Below are 26,974 nucleotides of genomic sequence, written 5' to 3' on the forward strand. Positions count from 1 at the left end.
TTTTCATTTCATACCCTTTAAAAGAAAAAAAAACCTAAATTAATTAAGTTCGTGTGATACTCAAAATATGAAATATACAAAAATATATGTAACCACTAATTATGGTGGTATATGAAAATAATTTAGCTATCCAAAATTAAAAAAAAGTCGTATTTTTTGGGATATTGTTATCTAAAAAAAAAAGAACTTCTACAGCCAATAGAAAAAGGAAGCTTTTTCTATTGAAATAAAAATACGTATAAAATAAAATAAAAAATAATAAAGTCAATTTCTAATTTTGATATGTAATAAATTGTTTATAGAAAAATATTTGCAACCATTAATTACAAATATATGAGAATGATATTGCTATCCAAAATTGCATTTTAGGAGAATTGAATAACAACATTGTAAAAATTAATATATAAACATTTTCTATCTTTGCCTGTAAAAAGATCCACAAGATTTTTCCTTCTTAATATGAATTTGCAGCTTGGTCGCTCCATATATAAAGCACTCAAGCCAACCCCGGCAAAGTTCGAGATTATTTTTTGTTTTGTTTTGTTTTATTTTTGCTAAGGTTTGATTGTTTTTGATTTTATATTTCTTCTTTCGGTTGCTTTGTTTTTTACAATTTCGTTTTTGTTTTGGATGAAGCTCTAATGGCCGCGACATTTTTGGTTATGCACGAAGCTCCAAGGCGTGATCAATGGATGCTAAGATCCAAGATGTGGTCGATGGCTGCGACAATTGAGCTAAAAAATAAGATATCGACTATTTTGTAGCAAACTAATTCAAGATATATATAATGAAGTCCTTTTTCTTCACAATATTTTTGGTATTTTTTTTTGGTATTTATGAAGAGTCGGGAGTTAAAGGATGACCCTAAACCGTTGCATATAATGATACAAATTCAAAAGTTGATTCAGTTGTTAAACCCTAGCTTAGGATTTTCTTCCTTCTTATTATAGTGATAATATAATTTCATGTATTCTAAATCTTCTTTGGTTAGAAATTTTACATGTTAATGATCTTATTCTCATTAATTTTTAACATATTTGCTTAAATTTGTTAAAAACCAAAAACTTCAATCTTTGCATTGATAATCACGATTTTCGTTGTCGATTATATTTTTGGCCACATTCATTTAATTTCGTATCGGGTAGTTTTTATTTTTTTGTGGATTCGAAAATTCAATTTGAGCGTGTTTTGTACATATTTTTATATGAGATGAGCTAAATGATCTTTCTTTAAGTAATTATATGTTTGAATTGTTTTCAGACGTGGTTTCTGATTTACTTTTGTTATGTTTAAAGTTTGAAGTTTAAAAAAGCTAAGTAAACCAGGTGAAACTCCCAAACTCATGTCTTAGAGTCTTAGAATTTGTATTTGGAGTATTTTTTTTGTTTTTTGTGTGCTGATGTGGTTCAAAAGAAATGGTTTTCCTTATTTTTTTGGTTTCTCTTATTAATGAAGTTTTTCATTTGAACGCAGTGTTTATAAAGAAATATCAACATATCTTAATTCCTCATTTCTAAAATAATTAAGTTTACATAAGAAAGTTATGTTTCTTTTGTTTGATATGATATATTAATTTACTTTCTTGACTTAATATATTTTCATTTCTGTGTTAAATTTGTTTTACAGATGCTTTTTTTTTGGGTAATGAAGGGAAGATTTCTGTAATGGTGTTCTCAAGAAACATCATTATAACTTGCGGCAAGTTATTACACAAGTGTATCGAGATGGTACTGACGCCGATGACTGTTTACATGATTTCAAATGACAAACGTTTGGGGATCCGGCATCCAATAAGAATCACTCACTGTAACGCACGCGTTCGACAAGCCTGCATTGCACGGGCGAAAAACAGTTATGCATATGTTCTATAGTTTTGAGAAACTAATCTAAGGTTCCTAATTAACATGGATACTTACGATTCTTAATAAATATATTTAGAGAAATAAATGTAGATACTTACTTTCTTATAACCTATTTTTAATATCGATGGCCATGACTTCCATTTTAAGACCTTATGCCCAAATTTAGGCGACATGGATATAGGCTAGAAATAAACTTGTACATGACACGGGTTACAGACTAGTATAGTAAAAGTGCAAGAAAGCCTCGGTATTTAGTATACAAATTTACAAGGCTTATTCAGCAAATAATATCCTTTTCTGATTTCAAAAAAAAATGTACAGATACATATCCCAGTTGACATGGCATGCAAATAAGGTACACGTACCCTTGAATAGTAGTTCGTGAACTTTTTCCTTTGTCAAGAGACAAGGTATGCCTACTTTATAAAATTCATTACATCGACGGTCCAGATCAATCAGTTATTATAATTTGGGATATACAATTTAGGGACAATGGTTCTTTATTATATCGACGATTCTCTATAGTTTGGACACATAAAGAACGGTCCAGATCGAGAAGCTATTTTGGTTTAGGATATTCAATTTTGACAAATAATATACAATTAATTGTCATTTAATGGACGGTTACGGTTTAGGAAATTTATGAAAAATGTTAACAAATATATTTTTTTTTCTAAAATAATATTTTTTTTCCTTTGTGTTAATGATGGATCTCTAAATATCATCGTCAAGAGGAAATATATTTTTTCCTTTGTGTTAATGACGATCCCTAAATATCATCTTCCAGGGGTTAATATTCATTTTCAATATCAAATCCAATTTCAATACCAAAGCCGTTACAGATTACCATTTGAAAACCATCCTCAAATCATCTTTCAGGGGTTAATATTCAATTTCAATATCAAATTTAATTTCAATACCAAAGCCGTTACAGATTACCATTTGAAAACCATCCTCAAATCATCTTTCAGGGGTTAATATTCAATTTCAATATCAAACCCTTTGATAGAAATAATCATTCAAACCCTAAGCCAAGATTTCCAGAATTTACTCCTAAAAATCTTTTAGGCTTTCATGATACTAAGGGTTTAGCCTATACAAAGCTCACCATAATTTACAAACTGTTCACATTCTTTTCGCAAGTCTAGAGCAAACTGAGAAAAGAGCATGCCACTATTTTCTTTGGTGACCAGTACTCCTGCTGCTATACGTCTCCTGCTCAAAAACAGAAATAATGTTTGTACAAGGTATCTGATTCACTTTGAAGTCATAGACCACAACGACGCTCCTGCTATATTTGGGGAATTTGACTCCATCATTCAGATGATTATTGGCCGCCCAAATGGTTTTCCTGTCAAAGGTACATCCCTTAGCACACCCATCCGAATTGCTTTCTTTGCGCTGTAGCGAACTGTGTGTGCTCCGGTTAATACGTTGTTTGTAAGATTAATGCGTCTGTTATTGGAATAGACACGGGAGAGACCCCAGTCATTGCGGCTTTCGGGAAGATTATAAATGTCAAGCTTGATTATCAGATTGTTAAGTATTCCTTTAATGCAAATCCAAATTTTATCCAAAGCTTCATCGTCATGAATATCCATCTCATCACTTCAGGATCATTTAGGACAACCACCATTGTTTCGTTTAACACATAGTTCTGATGACGTCTGGCGGGAGCTAATGAGTCATTCAAGCATTTGAAATTTATGAGAAGGTTTAGCATTGGATGATAGAACCTTGGGTGCGAGTTACAGTAGAGTTTCTTATTTCAGATTAACACGTTGATGTAGTAAATGTTGACTGAACAACTTATTCTTCTGTGATGCATTTGTGTCGGCTTAATCATCCTTGATAGTGCCATTTTAGATCTACAAGATGTTTGATAACAGTGGTGATCCCAAATTTGGTTGTGTTTTATTTTTATAAAATGTTCTGGGTTCCTCCTTGGATACTACTTGAAGTTGACATCCGGCTGCAAATAACTATTATTTGCTAAATGTTGATTATCCAAAGGAGCCCACTAAATTAGTGCTTCCAGAACATTGAATTCTTAGATTAGAATCATTAGATACAACATGCTGTGAATTTCATTGAAAATTGCAAATTATCGTTTCCAACAAGAAAATCGATTCGGTAGGATCGTAGAGTCGCTGAATTTTCGAACCCCAAAAAAAAATCCTTAATATTTGCGTTAAACCCCGGCATAAAGTTTACAAAATCCTTTCATGTACGTGACTCACTCAAGCGGTTGTGGATAAAAGTTTCATCACCGTGGTTACAAAATATCCAATATTTACTCGCGATAATTTTTAAACCTTCTATAAAATGAAAACAAGGCGAGAGCACTGCGTTGTACGGCGACTGCCGCACTCTTTGAAATGTAGGGGTAAATTTTGAAATTTGCATTCTTAAACTATAAGCAACTGTTATTTGAGTTCCCAATGTGGTATCATATATAAAGGTTCCTAATGGAAGCACGTTCACGCAAATTATGATTTTGCAACAGATCTAGGAATGCAAAATGTGTCTGACCATACTGGTAGTGAATAATACATGTGGTGCATGAAAAACACGGTTGTATGCGGAAAAATATAACGTCAAAATGGTTAGTGTTTTAAATTTGGGGTTGTCATTAAATGGAGAGAGTACCGTCATTTTCACCCACATAACTATTACAGACTCCCAATATTTACTACTCCCTCCCTCCGTACCTATTACATAGGAGGAATTTTGAATTTTCTTTGTACCAATAGATAGGCGGAGTCCTATTTTCAAGATGAATTTTCCCACAAATACCTTACTTATTGTACATAGAAAATGGTGTTAGTAATAAGACAAAGGGTACAACAAGAAAAAGACATGAAAAATGATGAATTCAAGGTAATTTAATCTAAGAGAATTGGCCTCTCCGCCTATATATGTGGTACGGAGGGAGTACCATATATATAGGCGGAGTTGTAGATTTTGATTTTCCCATTAGATATGCTCCCCAATTTCAAGATGAGTTTTTACACATTTTACCCTTATTTAATATACATTGATATCACCACAAGTGAGAGAATATTTCTAGCATTGGAAATATGATAAGAGCAAAACAGGAAAGATAATGGATATTTATGAAATCAAAAACAGGAAAGATAATGGATAATGGAGTATTAATCTTAGAGATTGTGCATTTTCCGCCTATATAAGTGGCACAAAGGGAGTAAATGTAAAAATAGAAAAAGTAAAATGGTTCCTTAGAGAAGGGAGTTGAATGAGGGTATGAACTGCAATTGGACTAATTTGAAAAGACAAAATCCCAATACTAAAAAGTAATTCCTTTTCTTAGCTTTAACTGAATCTTATAATCATCAAATATTTTCCTTATGTAAAGCTGCACTTATAATTTTTCAGAAAGGTGTAGAATACCCAAAACTTGGAGAATTTTAAGCTTATAGTCCGCCTTTACAAGAAGATCACAAATTCAACACCAGAACTCATAAGACAAGAAATTAACTGTATATAGGTTTTAAATCCAAAACACTAGCAAATGGATATATTTCCTAACTTCAGTACATATTACATAACTGTTACAACTTTCAGAGTAGTAAAATATCAGATGAGAACAATGAGGAATATCCACTAATATATCATGCGTTTTAGTAAATAAAATATATAGATTTCAAACCTATTATATTAATGGATTAAATTGAAAAACGTGTATACATAATCAGGAATTGAGATTAAGTTACATCCATTGAGACGCCCATTAACATCTAAAATAACGACAATCAAAAACCCGTGCCGTTATGACACGGGTCATATCCTAGTTGTATATACATGTGAAAATTTATTTCATAGAAGCACTATAGTGTGGCATATCACTTGGCTATACTTTAAATGTAGTCAAGCGAAATAAGAGACATTGCACCCCACAACGAGAAAGGGACATCGCTTAGGCCAAATTCTAAATACTGAAACCGAGTTTCTGTGTACCGGCTTTTTAATCCGATATTTCAGATGTATAAGGAATATAGAAAATCCCTAAAATTTAGGCGTGCTAGATAAAAAAAATAAAATGATATCGAAATTTAGTTTATGTCCAAATCCACACGGAAACAGGGTTTCCGTAAGCGAAAATGATATATGGCACCCAGTTTTCGTGCACCCAATGCACACAACCTGAGGTGGCATGTACACATGGCGTTTTCCTGTGAGATATTTTAATTTTGACTTTTACTTCATTTTGTCAACCGTCCATTAGAATTTGACGGCTTAGATTAAATATGTGGTATTCTCTTACTGCTTCTTCAACGATTTGTCCCTCTCTTCATCATCTTTGATCTGTGTTAATCCATAATTCCAATATGTAATCATTCGCGAGTAAGGTTCACAAAATAAAGAACCCTCAAACCAACTAAAGGTCACACAACGGATGAAATAGCCCAAAAATAAATACTTCGTGCCCAGTAATTTCTGAGATTGATTTGAATCCAACTCCGTTGCATGAGTTTATGGCTTAACATCACCAACGACCCTATATTACACTAATCCAATTAATTTATAAGCGCAAAAACTTACCGATATTTTGTTTTGAACGGATTGTAATCGGAGATCAAAACCTAAGTAATTATCTTTGACATGCATCTTCTTTAATAATAGATTTGTCATCGATTCATACGATTTCAGTTCAATATCCTAATAACTTTGCTACAACAATTGCAACGATGAGAAGAGGATCATGAATGATATCAAAAATTCACCAAAAAAAATCGAAAATAAAAATAAAATAAGCTCAAGGTATTAATGGCTTTTACGTTTTCATTAAGGAAGAAAGCCATGTGTGCATGCCACCTCATGTTGGGTGTATTGGGTGCACAAAAACTGGGTGCCATATATCATTTTTGGTCCGTAAATAATTAAGTTTCCGTGAGACAGCTTAGTTTAAAGGAGGCTCAGATATTATCAACCCTTTAGCTAAGCCAAGCAAAATCTACAGATAAAAGCGAAAAAAACACCCCATAGTATTTGTCTCCTGCTTTACTTAAGCTAAGCGAAATAGGATACCAAAGTGCTTGGCCTAACAAAAATAATTCTAATAATTACTCAAATGCCAAATGCTTGTAACAATTCGAGTTTGATGAGTGGGTGAGGAGTAGAAAAGGCAACAACTGTCTTGGTCTTTGTACACATATCACCTGCTTTTGTTGTTCACGCGACTAGCTATGTGTATGATGTATGCTTGAGTACTTATTCCTAGCTAATCGTGATGGGTAGATGAGATATTCTAGGGTAAACAACAGACATATATATAATTGTACTAAACCGAGAGAAGCAACAAATAGAGGTGTAAAATGTGTCGGCCCATCACATCCCATACCATGAGACATATGCTTAGAGTGTTGCATGTCGTGTTGTGCTGTGCCGAAGATTAAGGCTTGTCGTGCTAGACGGCGTTCTGTGTTGTGCCAGAAGAATAAACTTGTTGTGCCGTGTTGGGCACATTTTTTGTGTGTTTCTTAATATAAATATTTTCCAAATACTTAGGTATTATATGTTTTCTTATAAAAATAAGCCACATAACAAAGACTGTTTTGTGAAACACTACAAAAAAATGTGACGTATTGTGCCATGTCATGTAGTATTTCATACATATTATGACGTGCTTTCTTAACGTGTTATGCTGTGCCACATGCTTATCCTTCAGTGAGTTGATTGAACCAATGACTTCATGATTCCATATTGAATCAATTCCATATCGGCTCCAAACTAGAGGAAAGTTATGGTAAAACTTAACGATGTGGTAGAAAGTAACGTGCGACTTGAAGGACATGATGGATTGTGGATTCTTGAGCTGGACTGTGTTCAAATTTTAGCGTGTTGTGATGGGTTGTGCTCGTGCTGGCATGGCCCAATTTACACCTCTACTAGTAAAGGAAAGTTTTATACCTTCGAAAACAACCAAGGATATTTACCATTGTCATTACCTTAGAGCTTCTCTAATGGCATATGTGTGGAGATAAATGTCAAAATCCACCTATGATGCACATCCATTTTCTCTAAAATCATTCTCCAACCCGGATGTCATAAATCAATGTATGCATGACTTTAAGTAGAAAATGTCAAGAGGAATGTCTAGTTTCCCACATTCCCCTTGACATTGTCTATCATCCTAGTCAGTTTTTTTTAATTAAAAAACTATTTTATTTACTAAAATTGATTTTAATATAATAAATAATCATTTTTAGATCTAATAAAATCTTAAAATTACTAAACATAAAATTTACATTTAATAAGAAAATGATCACAAACAAGACCATTGGAGATGAATAACTCTTTTCACCTAAATTTAAGGAAAATGTGGAATAAAAATGTCTTGTTTGTGTTGCCACATAAGAAATACATACACCAACCATTGGAGATGCTCTTAGGTGATGAATGGGTAAGTTTTAAAGCATAGGATGGATTAGGCAACTTAGATTAATTGTTGTCAAATTTGATATTGTCGTAGGAAAATGGGAAGAAACACAACACTAACTCACCTCTATATTGCCAGTTTTGTGGTTTTAATTAATTACAAAATCAGTCATTAAAATCATACTAATATATTTCCCTAATCATCAAAAGAGTAGGACAATTCATGTATGTTAATTAAGACACATTCATTGTTTGAATCATCATGTAAATTAAGATAATTCATTAATCACATTAAATATGAGTGTGTGTTTTAAGCAAATTCATACAGCAATAGCAACCAATTTAATTCTCAAAAAGAGAGAAAGAAGTAAAAGGAAAAATTATGCTCGATCACCATACATTTGGGGGATATGGGTTTTAAGTGCATTAAGTTGTGTAGATTCTTCCTCTCTGTAATAATTATGCAATGCCTTAAAAATACACACCATTCACTCTATATATTTGCTAATCCTTGGGGTTGATTTTGCATCATCTCATCAAGTTTATATTTTTGTTTTTAGATTTTAGTTTGCGTTGTGTGCTGTTTATTTCCTGACACAATGCATCTACATACTCTAGGATTTTGCTTTTCTGTTTTATTGTTGCTTCAAATAGTTGTTGGTCAAGCTGATTATGGCACAGCACTTACAAAATCTATATTGTATTATGAGGCTCAAAGATCTGGAAAGTTACCTACTACTCAGAGAGTCACATGGAGAGGCGATTCCGGTCTAAAAGATGGTAGCGACGCTGGTGTCAGTTCATCCTTCTCATTCTCTTATTGACTGAAATTTTATAGAGATAACTGTAGATAATATTGTCAGATCGAAGAGGTGGCTGATGATTATGTTGTTTGACTAACAGCTTGATCTTACTGGAGGATATTATGACGCTGGAGACAACGTGAAATTTGGGTTTCCAATGGCATTCACAATTACAATGCTTTCATGGAGTGTTGTTGAATATGCAAGCGAATTAGAAGCAAAGAATGAACTTTCGAATGCCTTGGATGCAATTAAATGGGGGACTGATTACTTGTTGAAAGCTCATGTTCATAGCGAGACAGACGGAACAGATACTCTTTACGGTCAAGTTGGAGAAGCTCAACCTGACCACAATTGCTGGGAGAGGCCAGAAGACATGGATACACCAAGGAATGCTTATATGATTAGTGCTGAGCATCCTGGTGCTGATTTAGCTGGTGAAACCTCGGCTGCCTTTGCTGCTGCATCCATCGTTTTTAAGACATCTGATCCTAGTTATTCTGCTGAACTTCTAAAGCGCGCTACACAGGTTGGTAACCCTAAACTAATAAAAAGTAATACTATATCCTAGAAATGGAGGGAGTATCATAGTACAATCATACATAACATCTAATTACTTTATGCAGCTCTACAATTTTGCTCGCAATAACCATGGACTGTACCATTTAAGCATCCCAGGAGCAGATCAATTTTATCCAAGTAGTGGATTTGAGGTATAAAAAAATCGAAAATTTTTATTCAAAATCTTACTGTGGCTTTACATGTTTTTAAAATTTATTTTTTTGTATCATTATCAGGATGAATTATCATGGGCGGCCAGTTGGCTTTACCGTGCCACAGAGGAACAAACGTACTTAGGTTTCCTTCTGTCAGTAGAAACTGGTTGGATTCATCACACATTTTGTTGGGATAATAAGTTCACAGGCGTGCAAGTCCTAATGGCAAAGGTATTAATAACTTGCTCGATTGTCAATCCCACTGGTTAAGCTATATATTTCAATCAAAAATTCTCAAAAATAAATTATTATCTTCCTATGATTTCAGCTTGTTTTGGAGGGGAAAGTAAAAGACTCTGATAAAGCTCAAGTATATAAAAGTAATGCCGAAGACTTTGTATGTGCAGTCATTCAGAAGGGTAACGACAATATTCAAATGTCTGGAGGAGGATCACTCTATTGGCAACCTTGGAATAACGTTCAGTACATTACTGCCGGCCTTTTTATCATCACTGTTTATTCCGACTACTTAAGGTCCGCTAATTCCAATCTCAACTGCCAAAACGATGAAGCTACTCCTGATGAACTTAACGATTTTGTCAAATCACAGGTATTAATGATTATATCTTAGTTTTACTTTTACACGAAACTTATTTAATCTACTTACTGAATATAAGTATCTAAGGACATTTACTTGACTACGTACGCGTGTTGTTTGAAGGTGGACTACATTTTAGGTTCAAACCCAATAAAAATGAGTTACATGGTGGGCATGGGATCAAATTATCCACAAAATGTTCATCACAGAGGGGCTTCAATTGTTTCGATCAAGACAGATTCAACACCAGTGACTTGTAAAGGAGGTTATGACATCTGGTTTAACAAAGATGCACCAAATCCAAATGTTTTGGAAGGTGGACTTGTTTCGAGTAATCTGCAAGATACATACGAGGACTCAAGAAGTAACTTCCAACAAGCCGAACCCGCAACCGCCAACACAGCTCCATTGGTTGGTGTTTTAGCAAGACTAGCCTAGTTGGTTGTTGATGTATTTTTACTTCTTTTATTTTTGTAAAATCATTGAGTGGAATAAATTGAATGATATTCGTCAAAATCTGATATTTATACACATTGTGTTTGCTTTTAAAAGTGTTACGTCTATACATTTTCACTTTACCGGACCTGTCCCTGAATAGATCCAGCCAAACCCCAACCTGTTTAATCATATGTATATCTCGCTAGCTGCCTAGCTCCCATTTAGGACCCTATATATATATACAAGGTAACAAAGTAAAACAGAATTCTGTATTATTAACACAAAATTGGTTTAAAAGACCAAAATCAATAATTCCTGGGTGAAATGGACAGTTAGATTTTGATACTGTTTAAATGGACAAAAATGTAAAAATAGGCAGAATGTAACCAGTTTTATCGTGCCAATTTTCAAATATTTTTTCTTATTTTTAATTTACACATGATGTATCCAATTTCATCCTTGCTATTTTTTAAATTTAAGTTAGGATGAAACCAGTTTCATCCTTACTATTTTTCTTTTTTTGGCCATTTCACCCAAATTATTTTTTACTCGTCCATTTGAACTGTGGTTTAAAAATATTTGGACAAATGACCCATTTTCCGTATTATTAACCCTAAACCCACGTAACCTTATTCTCTAGTCTCTTTACAGCAAAAATCCCCAGACTTCAAACCCTAGATTTAAGTATATTTCTTTTATATGTAAATCCCTTTTTCGTTAATGGGGAATCTCAATCATCTCCCGACAGATATTTTACTCGACAAAATTACTCGTTTACCGGCTGAATCAATTCAAGACTGCAAATCATGGAGAGATCTTGTTTCTCATCATCCATCATTCTCTCGATTGTATCTAACTCATCTTAATCACTTTGCTGATTCTGGTAAGTTAAGTTTTCTTGTTTTGGCTGAGAATAATCTTCACTATTTTGAAAATAATGAGAGTCGTGACGAGATGCCTATTCAGAGTATCAGAAGGTTCAATTTAATCTCTCCCTTCAGAAATTTTTATTCGTATAAGGTTCTTGGTACAATTAACGGTTTAGTCTGTCTTTATATACAGGTAGAATTTGCTTATTGTATTTGTAACCCAGTGACCAGAGAGAAAGTTATGATTCCGAATATTAAGAGAAGCTCTGATTATCATATATATTCTTCGAGCGGATTTGGTTACCATCCCCAACTAATGAGTATAAAATTGTTGAATTGTATATGTTAAAGGGACAACTTGATGTTATAGAGGTTGTCGTATACACTCTTGGCAGTGGGGAAGGGTGGAGAAATGTTGGGAGGTTTGATAGTGAATATATCAATACGGATGGTGTCTTTGCAAACGGAGCGCTACATTGGGTGGATGTAAAAGGAAGAAGAGTCTTGGCGTTTGATTTGACCGAGGAGAAGTTTCGTGAACATATTACACTACCTCGTTTGCCACCGGGCCAGAGGTCGTTTCATAGGTATGCTTTACGGGAATTGGGTGGAGTTATGTATTTCTTTCGAGCGACTGAAGATTTATATTCTGAGATACGGTTATTAAAAGAGAAGAATGATGATGTTGACATGAAAGAAAAGGTGGAACACAAGCCATTGGGATGGAGAAAGGGGTTTAGACTTCCGGTCGGAAGAAAACCATTAGCGTTTACCAAGAGTGATGGTGTTTTATGTTACGATTTTTGGTCTCTCGATATCTCTGAGCCAATAGCTTCGACATCGAAAGAACTTGTAGATTGGATTTTATTTGATGACATATTCTTTCACAAGAACACTTTAGTTTCATTGAAAGAATTAGGAGAAGAAGAGATAAAAACAATGGAGCCAGCTGAAATTGAAGAGACAGAAAGGTGTGATTTCTCTAGACGAAGCTACTAGTAGCAGAATGCAAATAACTTCCCTCTTGGTACCTTGCAACGGTGGTTCCTTTTTTTTTTCTTCTTATCTTGCTTTCATAAATTCTGCTCTAATTTAGTTTTCCTTAATTGGAAACTAGCAGTGCTGAGCCCATAATTTAGAAAATAGACAACGAATGTCCTATAATCTTGAAGTCACTGTTGTTAGGAATTGATTTTCTGGTGTAACTTGTTTCTGAGCACATGCAGTATGCGGCAATGAAATTGGATATCCAAAAAATTTATGATAGTCTAGACCGGGGTTTTTTTAGAAAAACCTTTACCAAAATTAGGTTTTCCGACAATTTTCATTGAATATATTTCAACGGTCACATATTCAATCAACATCAACGGAACACCACATGGGTACATAACTCCAACCAGAGGAATAATACAAGGGGATCCACTCTCCTCATGTGTTTATTGTTTGTGCGAAAATACTCTCAACAAATTTGGGAAACCTTGAGGCCAAAAAAACTGTGGAAGGATTATGCATCTCACAAAAAGCTCCACTAGTTCTCCATCTCATGTACGCGGACGATCTCCTCATCACATATAGGGCTTCAACAGAAGGCACAAATCGACTCAAACATCTACTCCACGCTTACAGCACATCAGCGGGTCAACACATTAATACTTCCAAATCCACCATCATCCAAAGCTCAACCAACAACAATTACTGAACCTTCATCTGCTAAATCGGTTAGCGCGCAGGGAAAAAGGATGGATGACAAAATGTCTAACACCTTTAGGAAGATTAGCTCTCATAAAATCTTCCCTAACCCCTACGTCAAATCACATAATGCAAGCACAACTTCTGCCGATCAATGTGAACAAGAAAATAAATCATATCACCAGAAACTTCTTTTGGGGACATGATTCTTCGGTTAAGAAGCTTCATCCACTAGGCTATGATAAGCTGACTAGGACCAAATCTGAAGGCGGTCTGGGAACTCGAAAAAGCAGTGATCATAATAAAGCATTACTCATGAAGCAGATTTGACACATTCACGAGAAACCAGATTCAATCTATGCTAGCCTTTGCAGCGAAAAATATCTTAAGCAACAACCTATCTTCTTAGGAACTCCATCTACCCCATCTTCAACCAGTCCTCAATGGAGGCAACTATCATCCCTCATTCCCACAATCAAACAACATCTTTTTCACAAAATCGGAGACGGGTTATCAACCCATATCCAAGAAAACTGGATTTCGTAGTTCGATAACACCCTGGATCCGGCGAGCTGCTACCCAATCCATACGGTCGCTGACCTCATTGATCCTCTCACTCATACCTGGAATCACGATAAACTAAACCTTCTGCCGCCTCATATAATTCAACGAATCATGAATATCCACCTCCCTCAAAACAATCCTTCTGATACAATTATCTGGCCTTTCACCAAATCTGGAAAATACACTACATCATCTGGATATCATTGTTTAGCCAGCTCATCGCATCATTACCATCAAAACCCTTGCCACCAACTAAGTTTATATGGACACTTCCATGTCCTCAAAAATTACAACTTTTCTTGTGGAAAGCAATCAACGAAGGCCTTTCGACCTTCACCATTCTAAACCATATCCACCTCATCGATACCGACATTTGTCCACAATGAAACTCTGGTTCGTTATCTGCTGGACACATTCTCCTTCATTTCCAAGTAGTCATGGACGCCCGAAACATTCTCTTGACAAGACTCCCTACCCACTCAACCACAACCCAAAATCTTCCAAATTTTCCAAATCCCTAATTGACAATCACACAAATTTTACAACTGAAAACCAACCACTCTGTCAAAACAACCTTTTGTTTCCTTTTCTAGTCCTTATGGATAACTAGGAATGCTTACTTTTATCGACAGAAGCAACTGAATCCGATTAACATCGCTCAGATAGCTCTCTCTCTCTCTTCAACAAGAGTTCTCTTGGGCGCAAGTGAACCTCCCTCCTATGTTACTTGGATTACCAGCCTCCATAAACCCAAGAAATGGAGAATGAACGTCTACTACAATCTTCATAAAATGGGTCAAACCTAATATAGATTGGATCAAGATCAACACAGACGGAGCAGCATGAGGACACCCCGGAATAGCTGGAGCAGGGTTCATATGCAAGGATGCTTATGCCAACACCCTGGTAGCTGTAGCACAACCACTAGGAACTACCACTGCCCTCACAGCTGAATCATGTGCAATGCTCATAGCAACCAGGACGACAAAAGAATGAAGCTGGCCAAAGGTTTAATTTGAAACCGATTCGGAGAACCTTCTCCGATTCCTTTCCTCAAACGTCGATCCTCCTTGGTACATCTCAGGAATGATATCTGAAATCAAAAAAATCATGGGTCAGATCCCTCACTGCACCGTCAACCACAACTATAGGGAAGGAAATCAAGCAGCGGATGGACTGGCCAATCTGGCAGCAGACAACAGCCAATTAGGGAACCTTACAACTTTATTTGGGATCATACAATCCCACCATGCATCAATCAAATTGTAATGGATGACTCATTGGGTGTAACTTACCCTCGTGTAATCGCCGCTTAATTTAATTATAACTTCATGCTTCAAAAAAAAGAAATGCAGTATGCGCAGTATACCCGCAATTCTGGCAATGTTCATCCTAAAAGGTTGCGACCATTTTCAAAGTTAAATTCTTTACACAAAATTGGTTAAAAAGACCAAAATAAATAATTTCTGGGTGAAAAAGACATCTAGATTTTGATACTGTTTGAATGGACAAAAATGTGAAAATAGCTAGGATGTAAACATTTTCATCCTACCCATTTTCAAATACTTTTTCTTATTTTTAATTTACATCAGGATGCATCCAGTTTCATCCTCGCTATTTTTTAAGTTTAAGCCAGGATGAATCCAGTTACATCCTTGCTATTTTTTTCGTGTCCATTTCACCCATACTAATTTTTACTCGTCCATTTGTACCATGTTTTAAAAATATTTGGACCAATGACCCAATTTCCGTATTCTTTAGTGATTTCTTTGATGGAAGAATGATGTTGCATTTTCTTTCCGGTTACAGTTCCCATGGGAAAATGGTACGTATTATCATGAAGTTCAGATACGTTTGAATTTTCCTTTCGTTTTTTTTAGAAACATTCTTTTTGACATGTACGTACAATTTTTTTTTTTTTTTTTGCTCGGTAAATATAGATTATATTAAGAAAAGAGGCACAAAGTACAATTGCAAACAGCAGGGAAGCCACCAAGCAAAGGGAAACGAAAACAAAGCGGAAAGAAAACCCAAAACTAGACAAAACTCACTAAGGAGGTCCGAACAGCAAGTTCTTCCGGTTATTAATCACATCATGAATCTGCAAGGAAGCCAAAGTAGGAGAGACAGCAGCCCAATGTAATGTGCTAATCTTAGAATCAACAATAATAGCATTGATTGATCTCTTCTTTCCCCGAAACATCTAGCATTTCTCTCGTTCCACACATTCCATCAAATACTAGCTGGAATTCGCCTCCACAACTCCTTCCCCGTAGAAGTAGCAATAAAGGGGCTCCAACGACTGAAGATTTCCAGCATAGAAGAAGAGGAAGGCAATGGCATGTTTGCCTGAGAGGCAAAATACATCCAGACCTGCTTCACAAAGATACACTCCCAGAACAAATGAATTGAAGTTTCAGCCACCAAGTTGCAAAGGTAGCACAATTTCGAGGACTGATTTCCCGTTGGAGTAGTAAGAGCAATGTTTCTGCGAACAAGGTTGTCAACAGTAGAGAGCCTGTCAAGAACTAACCGCCATAAGAAGAAACCAATTTTGTGAGGCCAATCACGAGACCAAATTTTTTTTTTTGGGAAAACTATATTAGTTGCGTCGTTCGCCTCAATAGCATAAGAAGATTTGACAGAAAAACACCCAGACTTGTCGCCTATCCAAACCAACTCGTCATCTTCATTAGGATCAAAAATAATGTTGTTGAGAAGGGAGATAACCTCAGTAAATTCAGCTATCTACGCATCATAAAGACGCCTCCGAGAGAGATTCAAATTCCAATGGCATCCAGAATCGTCTGGAGAAAACAGTTGAGCCAAAGAGCAATGTTTGTTGTTGGAAATATCATATAATCTTGGGAACGAGGTGGATAGAGGCCCTTGCAAACACCATTTGTCTTCCCACATACGAATACGATCGCCTCTACCTATCTTGAACTGAGTTTGAATGAAGAAAATCATCAGCAACTTTCGAAATATTTTTCCACAAACTAACACCATGAGCATTACTAGGAACTTTAGACCGCCACCCCAAGTCAGTGAAATCATACTTGTCTAATATAATTTTGGCCCATAAAGAGTCCCTCTCCCTCCCAAGCCGCCACCACCACTTTTTCAGAAGAGACTTATTAACAATACTAAGTTTTCTAATTCCTAAGCCACCTCGATCCAGAGGTTTGCTGACCTTGGACCACCCAACCCAAGTCACATTCTTTTTATCAGCTGAACTATGCCATAAAAAGTTCCTAATTTTCTTCTCAATTTTATTCACCACCGATTTTGGCGCCAAGAAAAACGAAAAATAGTAAATAGGCAAACTAAGAAGCACACTTTTGATTAGAGTAAGCTTACCAGCTTTAGATAGAGAGTTCCTCTTCCAAAACGAAAGCCTAGCTTTGCAAATTTCTATAACTTTGTCCCACTTAGACTTGGATAAGGTATGTTCCCCAAGAAGAAGACCTAAATAAATAGCGGGAAAAGAGTCGCAAGAACAGCCCAAGACAGAAGCCATATCATCCAAGTGAACAACTTCCCCAACAGCAAACAGACTGCATTTGTTAAAGTTAGTGCTAATACCTGAGACATACTCAAAAGAGAGCAAAATGTACTTCAAGAAACGAACTTGCTCGATGTCCGCATCAAGAAAAACCAACGTGTCATCGGCAAATTGCAGATGACCAACGGAGGTACCACCAGTTTTAGCTGCAAAACCACCCAGTTTACCAGCCACAAGAGCCTTAGAAAACATAATATTCAGGACTTCAGAGACAAGCAAAAAAATGAAAGGCGATAAAGAATCCCCTTGGCGAAGACCTTTTTCACTAGTGAATTTACCGCAAGAGCTCCCATTCACCAAAACATAAAAAGGAATTTTTTGAATGCATCCCTTGATCCACATCCTCCAAATCGCCTCGAAACCCATACACGAGAGAACTTCCTCTACGAAGGACCATTTCACATTATTGAAAACTTTCTCGAGATCAATTTTGAAAATTAACCCGGGGATTTTAGATTTCAACCTTGAATCAAGACACTCATTTGTGATTAGAATGCTGTCCAGTATTTGTCAACCCTTAATGAAAGCAGTTTGAGCGTTAGAGATCAACGCAGGCAAGAGAACTTTTAGCCTTTCAGCAAGAACCTTAGAGACAGCTTTGAAAACAGTATTTGATAAACTTATAGGTCTTAGATCTTTGATCTCCTCCACCACTGATTTCTTAGGCAGTAAAGAAAGAAAAGTAGATTTTAATCTCCAATCGATGAACCCAGATTGCTCAAGTTTTTTAACAACAGTCATAATGTCCCACTTCATGAAGCTCCAGCACTTCACAATGACATGGACCTGGAGACCGTCCGGACCCGGCGCTTTGTCTTTGCCAAGGCACTTGAGAGCAGCTAAAAACTCTTCCTCCTCAATACTCTTTTCTAAAGCCTCTCTATCGGTAACAGAGATGGACTTGAGCCCTAAATTTAAAAGATAGCATTTAAAATCATCATCTGACTTGAATCTATTGTGAAAATGGGTCACAGTACTATCCTTAATCGTGTTTTTATCTTCAACCCAGTTACCATCAATGTGAATACGCGCAAAGGTATTTCTTCTTCTTCTATATTTGGCGACCCTATGATAGTATTTGGTATTCCATCAAGAATGGGAAGCTGCTATGCAGGATGAGATGGAGTCTCTTTACAAGAATGTCACATGGATTCTTACGAAGCTTCCGAACGGTAAGAAGACCATTGGGTGCAAATGGGTATATGCTAAGAAAGAAGGATCTCAGATGAATCAAGTACGCTACAAGGCAAGGTTAGTTGCAAAAGGTTATGCCCAAAAGGAAGGGATTGACTACAATGAGGTGTTCTCTCCAGTTGTGAAACACTCATCAATCCGAATTTTGTTGGCCTTGGTAGCACAATATGATTTAGACCTAGTTCAGCTAGATGTGAAGACGGCGTTCTTACATGGTGATCTCTAAGAGGAGATTTATATGACTCAGCCGAGTGGGTTCAAAGTTGTTGGAAAAGAAGATTGTGTATGTAAGCTGAAAAAGTCGTTGTATGGGCTGAAGCAGTCTCCAAGACAGTGGTACAAGCGATTTGATCAGTTTATGATTGACCATACATACACAAGAAGTCACTATGATCATTGTGTATACTTCAAGAAGCTACGTGATGGGTCTTTCATATATTTGCTCTTGTATGTCGATGATATGCTGATAACATCGAATAACAAGAAAGAGATTGAGAATTTGAAGCACAAATTATCATCTGAGTTTGAGATGAAAGATCTGGGAGAAGCTAAGAAGATTCTTGGCATGGAGATTCAACGTGACAGAGAGAAGGGTGAAGTTTTTTTGTCTCAGAAAGCATACTTGAAGAAAGTGTTACAGAAATTTGGTATCTGCGAAGGAACTAAATCTGTAAGTACTCCCCTTGGTCCTCATTTTAAGTTGAGTTCTGATATGTCTCCTACTACTGAAGAAGAGCGTGAGTATATGGCCCAAGTCCCATATGCTAGTGCTATTGGTAGCTTGATGTATACGATGGTATGTACAAGGCCGGATATTTCACATGCAGTAAGTATGATCAGCCAATATATGCATAATCCTGGTAAAGGACATTGGCAAGCTGTGAAATGGATTTTGAGGTATCTTTATGGTACTGTTGATATTGGCTTGGAGTTTGTAAAGAAAGATGGGAACAATCAGCTGTGTGTTGGTTATGTGGATTCTGACTATGCTAGTGATTTGGACAAGAGGCGTTCAACTACAGGGTATGTACTTACCTTGGCTGGAGCACCGGTTAGTTGGAGATCGATTTTGCAGTCTACTGTGGCTCTCTCAACTACTGAAGCGGAGTATATGGCAGTGACTGAAGCATTTAAGGAGGCTATATGGTTACAGGGTTTGCTAGATGACTTGGGTGTTGTGCAGGAACAACTGCCTGTGCATTGTGATAGTCTTAGTGAAATTTACTTGGCTAAGAATCAAGTGCATCATGCCAGAACCAAACATATAGATGTTCGATTTCACTTTGTTAGAGAAATTCTGGAAGAAGAAGACATTCTACTTGTGAAGATCGATACCAAAGACAATCCAGCTGATATGTTAACGAAAGTAGTATCTGGGGTCAAGTTTCGTCATTGCTCGAAATTGATCCACATTCTTCCGGCTCACCCTTTGGGTAGAGGTTCTTAGGAACCTGGTGGAGGCCTTCTAGCAAGGCCATTGAGTGAACTACGGTCGGTTTGATTTCTTGCAGAGGATACGTAGGCAGCCTAAGGCGCAATCGACGTTGGAAGACGAAGGTGGTTTCTTATATTGATCGTCTCATGCATAAATGCATGATCCGAGGTGGAGAATTGTTGGATATAGGTCGGTGAGGTGATTTTGAGTTTTTTGGATAACTCACGCCAAAACGAAGTCGGTGGAGGAAGTTGGTTTTATCCCAATTTTTAGTCGGTCACCAAGTTAGATTAGGATTAAGAGTTAAGATAACTCTTAATTAGCTTTCTTGATCCTAAAGACTAGGAACTTATTAGCTAAGTTATGGAACCCTAATCCCTACCTATGTGTATATAAATAGCCTAGTAGAGAACCTAGAAAACCACACCAAAAATTCTTCTTTCTCTCTTAGGGTTTATATGTTTTCTCCCAAACGATAATATATAAATCTCTTATTTTTCCCGAGGATTCAACCTTGTTAAATTCTCGTCTCTTTTCTTTTCTACTTTGTGTTCTTTGCAATATTTGGAGTACCATTGTGTAGCTGTGCAAATCGCTTCCGCAGGGTTTTAGCGCAACAGGTCAACCACCAGAGCTCCTCCGAATTACAAACAAATGTAGATGCCACGCTCCTGCTGCAACAAAGCATCCCCGAGTGACAAAATATCGAGAATATCATAGAACCCCTTTAACTACATAGCATCACCATTACCCATTATGAGCTCCGCCATTCATACATCTAACGATGATAACTACCAACACCAAAATCCGCGGCCGCCATCAAAACTATCACCCCCTATCATAACCCGAGGACACTACTACCTTATGCCATCGACCGCCAAGATCAATAAAAGGCACTGTCGAAATTAAATCCGAAGACTCCATCGTCAACGAAGATGGGAAAGATAACTTTCATTTCATGTGTTCGGTAGAACCTTGTTAATAAAGAAGTAACATCGGACTACTACAGACTCATTAGCTCATCCCCGAGAAGCAATTTGGATAACCCTTTCTTACCTTGTCTTTTGATTTCTTTTGGATTACTGCATGCATAATATGACAATACTAAACAGTCCTTTGTTTAATAAGCATATAAATGATTAAATCCTAGATACATATAAAGAATTTAATCAAAAGGAAATTGATGTATTTCCTGATTACCAGGTGTATGAAAAAAATGCTCCACAAAGGGGTTTTGCCATGGGTTCTATCTCCAGTCAGTTCAATTGGGTCTCATCAATCCAACTTCGGAGTAAGCCCATCATCTCACTGTCATTCGAGGACACCACTACTTCGACAATCAACAACGGAAGTCATCAATATTACAGCGGAAGATGCATCATAAAATCAGATAAGTCTTTTCTGCTAACCGATTGACTTTAACAAACAAATTTTGAGAAAAATATTTTTGTTTTAAAAAAAAGGGGATTAGTATGTGCAATATTATACTTACGTAACTTCGATGTCGCCTGACTAATTTTAATCTTTCATTTTCGGATAGCCAGCATTTGGTCATGTTCCAGTGGTGAATAGCCGGAGTACTGAAGGAACCGATAATGTTTGACAGCCTCCACTAACCTCGGAAAATACCACCAGTACATATACTTGACAACTCCACCAACCTCGGAAAATACCACCAGTATGCATACGCATCTCGTATTTTAGCTCTTTTCCCTCAACCTTAATCCAGTTCTTCTAACCCAATAAAACCATCGGGTTACAAAACCTTTTCTCTACTCGATGACACCACACACAGAACTTAATAACAACAAACGGTACCTCCACTTTTTCACCCGAAGTCTCCATTTCTCTCACTCCTCATCGGAAACTATCCCCAATAATTTTCACAGCTCCGCCACTCATACATTTAATGATTACAACTATCAACAATCAAAACCCACACCCACCGTTACACCATCGGTCCACTGTCGTCCGAGGACAACACTACCTCGGATGATGAACTACCGGGGCCAATAAAAACGTTATCAGCACCAAATCCGAAGACGCAACCCAAAAAATAATAATAATAATGGAAAGTAACCAAGAGCCGAACATGGAGGAAGTGATGCTTGCAGTGTTACTCACCTACTGCCCATCATCAGAAAGAAGTGAAAGTTCCATAGAAAGAATTACCAGCAAGCAGTCGTGCCCTCATACTTTATCTCCTTCTCCTCAAAAACGCCCGAGATCATCTAAATAACTCAAAGTTGTTTCTACCGCCGTCCCCACTTATCCGACATTACTAATATAGAACACTTGATCACAAAACACCCAAGACATCACGAAGAAATTCAGTCAATGTTCACCCCGAGTTTCCATTATTAGCTCCGCTATTCCCATATCCAACAGTAATCACCACCAAAATATCATCTTCAAATCGGCAACCATCGGAAACTTTCGCATACAACAGCTACCCCGGGTTCTCCATCTTTTCTTACAGCCCCAACCCGTTATCACTGCCAAGACCAGTGCCGGCGACACCACGACAGCCCAATACTTGAACCTTTCACTATCACTCAATTACCGATGATGATAAACCACCACATACTCACACCACCTTCTCGAAAATAACCTATGCTCCTACTCTTCTCGACTGCGCCATCGAAACAACGCCATGATTATCTCCATCACGAGAAACAACAACAACCTATTCAAACAAACTTCAACTTCACTAAATCGAAATCCGCACCCACCAAATCATCATTCCATCGTCATCCGAAGAGACTATTTCTTATGCAAAAAGAAAAAGAAAAGAAATGGATGAAATGATGAAGACAGAATCCGTGAAGGACAAACCCGATGACAACAGCTTACTTACTCAATTGAAAATGCACGGAAGTTCACATTCTGTGAGTGAAGGAATGCTAAAACTTCACTTAATTGCTGACACCAGGTCGAATTTTGATAGTACCACCAGAGCGCCTCATACTAGAGCCACTATTGACTCAATCCAGTACTCACTTTTGCCAAGCCAGAGACTCCACTAATACCTACCATCAAAAGTGTGATACTACCATGACAGCCCTAGACCATATGCTTATTGGTTAAGCTTTTGAGGATTTAAATTCGATAACATACACTTTTGAGGATTTAAATCCTATAACATACACCGAAACCAAGCTCACACAAAAGCTAAGCAGCTATCGAGACTTAAATCCGATAACACCCACCAAACCAAACTCATACAAAAAATGTGAGCAGCTATTGAGGATTTAAATTCGATAACATACACAGTGACCAAGCTCATACGAAAGGTGTGAACTACAAAGGTTCATACAACATCGAATATGACTTAGGTCCAGAAAGGGTGCAAGCCTCGAGGCCATGAACCTTAAACTACAATACTTGGGTCTCGAGACCCCACACGAATAGACATTACACAAAGACAATCCGAGAAAGGAAACACTAACCACAGAACGACTTCAAATAAATAGCGCCATCGTCACCATTTCCTCCAGTTGAAGCCTTCATTCTTCTCAAACTTCTCAACAACCTCTCATCCGGAAGCCTTCGTCCTTCAAAATTCCACCAGTATCGAAACTTCGTCAACCAAAGCAGCAACAAGCCTTTACAACTTCCGTGTGCAGCTCACGAATCCTCAGATGGATAACTAATTCTGAATCAATGAAAAGTTCATAAAAATCACTACCACAATCTTCTTAGCAGAAAACCCCAACATCAATATGAACCCTAACTTCTCCAAAATCCAAAAGTCCATCATCACCTTCCTTTCAATATCTAGCTCACCTCGACAACATCACCAGAAGTAAACCTCTATAAATCACACCCTTCTTCTTCGTCTGTTGATACACCCCAGATCAGCAATAATAAATAAAGCCGCCATCTCTAGCTTCAGATAGAACAGAACATCGAGGCTGCCACAAATAAAGGAGAGAAGTTCACAGAGAAGAATGACTCGAAGAACAACAGGGATCAATTCTCGTATAACAAAAAAACCAAAACAACCTTGTTACTCCGCCCACTTTTTAGCCGAGTCTTCCAACCAAATAGTAACTTCGACTCTCATTCATCCGAAGTCTTGAACTAATTAGTACCCATATAACAAAACCACCAGACCCCTCTGCTTCTTATCCAAATCTACAACTTTTCCTAAGCCGATCATTACACGTTCATTTCCAACAAAAGGGGTGAGAAAAGTTGCAAAGAAGAAACAAAAGAGATGAGTGAAAAGAAGAGAAGTATACGAAGAAACAATTTCTACGAAGAAACTAGCATCTCTGACATGATTTCGTACGAGGTATTCCCACAAGCAACTCAGCCTATATCATTGCCCCATGCACGGAAGAACATCTCAACCTCCTGTATAATTTGCAAACCACACACACCCGCAAGATGACTTTGTCGATATCATAAATATCGATATGAACAACATGAACTCCACAAGCCAGAGGATGACAGGGGACTCAGCCACAACACTAAGACTCAACAGGGACACGGTCATGATTACATAAATGATTCAAGAAGATAAGTTGACTATAAGTGCATGAAAGCGCGTACAAAACATGATTAACACAAGTCATTGAATCCGTAAAGAAAAGAGGGGTGAGGAGATAAAGGAGGAAACAAGGAAGTAAACGATAAAGAACAAGCCAAGTGAAATACCACCACCTTTGTTGTTTTCCTTACGACTCTCACATACGAGACTGAATCGGATTATAAGAAGAGACAAAGCATATGACTTTTTTCCAAGACTGGCAAGCCTTTGACAAACAGCCAAGGGGTTGATGATGATGAAACATACCCAATCCGGAAAACTAGAGAGCTGATTTATATACTTATTTTTGTAGCGAATGCATCACTAAATGAAAACCCGAAGTGACTTCAAACCAAGAAACTAAGTCAAGAGTTCATATAGGGGGCTTCCACTGCTGTATATCCGAAGCTATCAAAGATGAAGTCGAGAAGGCGAAGAGACCAAGCGGTTAAAGTGGTTAGACGCTTCCCGTCAACATTCCTGCATGAGCTATGACGACTACTTCCCAAGATAGAGCATCCACTGGAAATACAAAGATCCAAAACTGTATAGCCAAGTGACTGAACAACGAAGAATCTGTGTCCGAGAAGATCAAGGAGATCAAAGACTCAAAGAGAAGCAAACTTCAATAAAGTGACTCTACATGGACTTGTCGCGTAATACTCTTTTCCCTTCGTTAAGGTTTTGTCCCACTGGGTTTTCCTTGACAAGGTTTTAATGAGGCAACATAAGCGAGTCCGATTGTGCCCCAAGTCTTCTCAAAGGCTTGGCTCCGACAGATACACATCCAAATTTGAAGATGTGACAAACAGGGAGCTCCGAGGAACAATCACGGGTCACCACTGAACAGGGGGCTTCTAGAAGAAGGAAACGATCGAAGACGCGCCCTCAACACAAGCTATGACTGATTGCCAAGTCCATAAGCCTCGACAAAACAGTCAGGGGGCTAATGTAAACAGGGAAGTTTGACCATGACCCGATGACAGTAATGGGAACCTCGAGTATCAGCCGAGGTTACCATTGGCAATGCCGGGGTCACTATGGATGAAAGCCGAGGTCACTATGGATAAAAGCCGGGGTCGCTATTGCCGATGACATAACAGAAGTGAGCTGCCCCAAAGAAGATAACACGTGGGTGCAACGGAGGGATCGTACCATTCGAGCCTTTTTTTCATGCCCAGGTAACCCCTACTGTAATAGTACATGTGGACGGCCAATAATAGAACACTTACTAGGAAAGTCATTAGGATACACATGTACGGTACTTACATGTCAGGCTTTGCCTATAAAAGGAGGAATTCCTCCTAGAAAGAAATAGAGTTCTCTAGATAATGGTATTGTGTATTGGGATTAGCCTCCTCATTACCCTAAGATAATGTAAAGTCATCACCGACAGTGTGGGTGGTGTAATCGTGGATAACATGCAACACCAACTATAATCGGTTACTATTCGGTTTACACGGTATCTTGCGGATTTCGCAACCCTAATGTATTCAGTTCTATAATAGGCCAACATCCTTTTCCCTGGGAACTAGTTTTTTTCTTTATAAACCCTAAACGCATATCTTTACTGTCTGCTTAAATTCTCAGTTCTTCATAACCCTAACGTTTCTATCTGTAACTCCCTCTTCTTTAATGTGGAATTTCAATCATCTCCCAATAGACATTCAACTAGATATCATAACTCTCTTACCACTTGATTCGATTCTAGACTGTAAATTAGTTTCCAAACCATGGAGAGATCTGATTTCTCATCATCCATCATTCTCTCAATTGCATCTAACCCGTCTTCATGATTCGGGTAAGTTGAGTTTTTTGTTTAGAACTAAAAATCGACTGCGTTATTTTGAATATGGCGAGAGTCGTGATGAGACACCAATTCATAGTATTAGGAGGATCAACTTAGCCCTTCCATATAAATATTCTCCTAAAGTTCTTGGTTCGATTAATGGTTTGGCCTGTATTTTTGGATGGCGAGATTATTATATTTGTAACCCCTTGACCAAAGAATATGTTCTTATTCCTGAAAATTATAAAAAAACCTGGTGATTTTTCAACCGGATTTGGTTATGCTCCTTCAAGTAACGAGTATAAAGTTGTTGAACTGTTAAAGGGAGAATTTTATTTTATAGAGGTTGTGATATGCACCCTTGGTAGTGGGGAACGGTGGAGAAATGTTGGGAGATTTGATACTAAATCCCCATATAAAAGTATGTTTGCTAAGTTCGCCAATGGGGCGCTGCATTGGGTGGATGTGAAAGGAATCAGGGTGTTGGCCTTCGACTTGAATGAGGAGAAGTTTCGTGAA

General features: G+C 37.3%; 3 protein-coding genes across 3 annotated transcripts; 2 read left to right on the forward strand and 1 right to left on the reverse strand.

Annotated features, from left to right (window-relative positions):
* The first annotated feature begins 8,809 nt into the window (after positions 1–8,809).
* Positions 8,810–10,849, forward strand: LOC113292593 (endoglucanase 13-like). The gene is made up of 6 exons (XM_026541476.1): positions 8,810–9,055; positions 9,165–9,593; positions 9,691–9,777; positions 9,862–10,011; positions 10,109–10,390; positions 10,502–10,849. Exons 1-6 carry the CDS (start codon positions 8,861–8,863, stop codon positions 10,814–10,816), a joined length of 1,458 nt encoding a protein of 485 aa, XP_026397261.1. The 5' UTR covers positions 8,810–8,860; the 3' UTR covers positions 10,817–10,849.
* Positions 10,850–11,536: 687 nt separating this feature from the next.
* On the forward strand, positions 11,537–12,684 carry LOC113294179. The gene is made up of 2 exons (XM_026542593.1): positions 11,537–11,878; positions 12,037–12,684. Exons 1-2 carry the CDS (start codon positions 11,537–11,539, stop codon positions 12,682–12,684), a joined length of 990 nt encoding a protein of 329 aa, XP_026398378.1.
* Positions 12,685–16,870: 4,186 nt separating this feature from the next.
* On the reverse strand, positions 16,871–17,869 carry LOC113294180. The gene has a single exon (XM_026542594.1). It carries the CDS (start codon positions 17,867–17,869, stop codon positions 16,871–16,873), a length of 999 nt encoding a protein of 332 aa, XP_026398379.1.
* Positions 17,870–26,974: the final 9,105 nt, after the last annotated feature.

The sequence above is a fragment of the Papaver somniferum genome, chromosome 7 (assembly GCF_003573695.1).
Source record: "Papaver somniferum cultivar HN1 chromosome 7, ASM357369v1, whole genome shotgun sequence".
Classification (NCBI taxonomy): domain Eukaryota; kingdom Viridiplantae; phylum Streptophyta; class Magnoliopsida; order Ranunculales; family Papaveraceae; genus Papaver; species Papaver somniferum.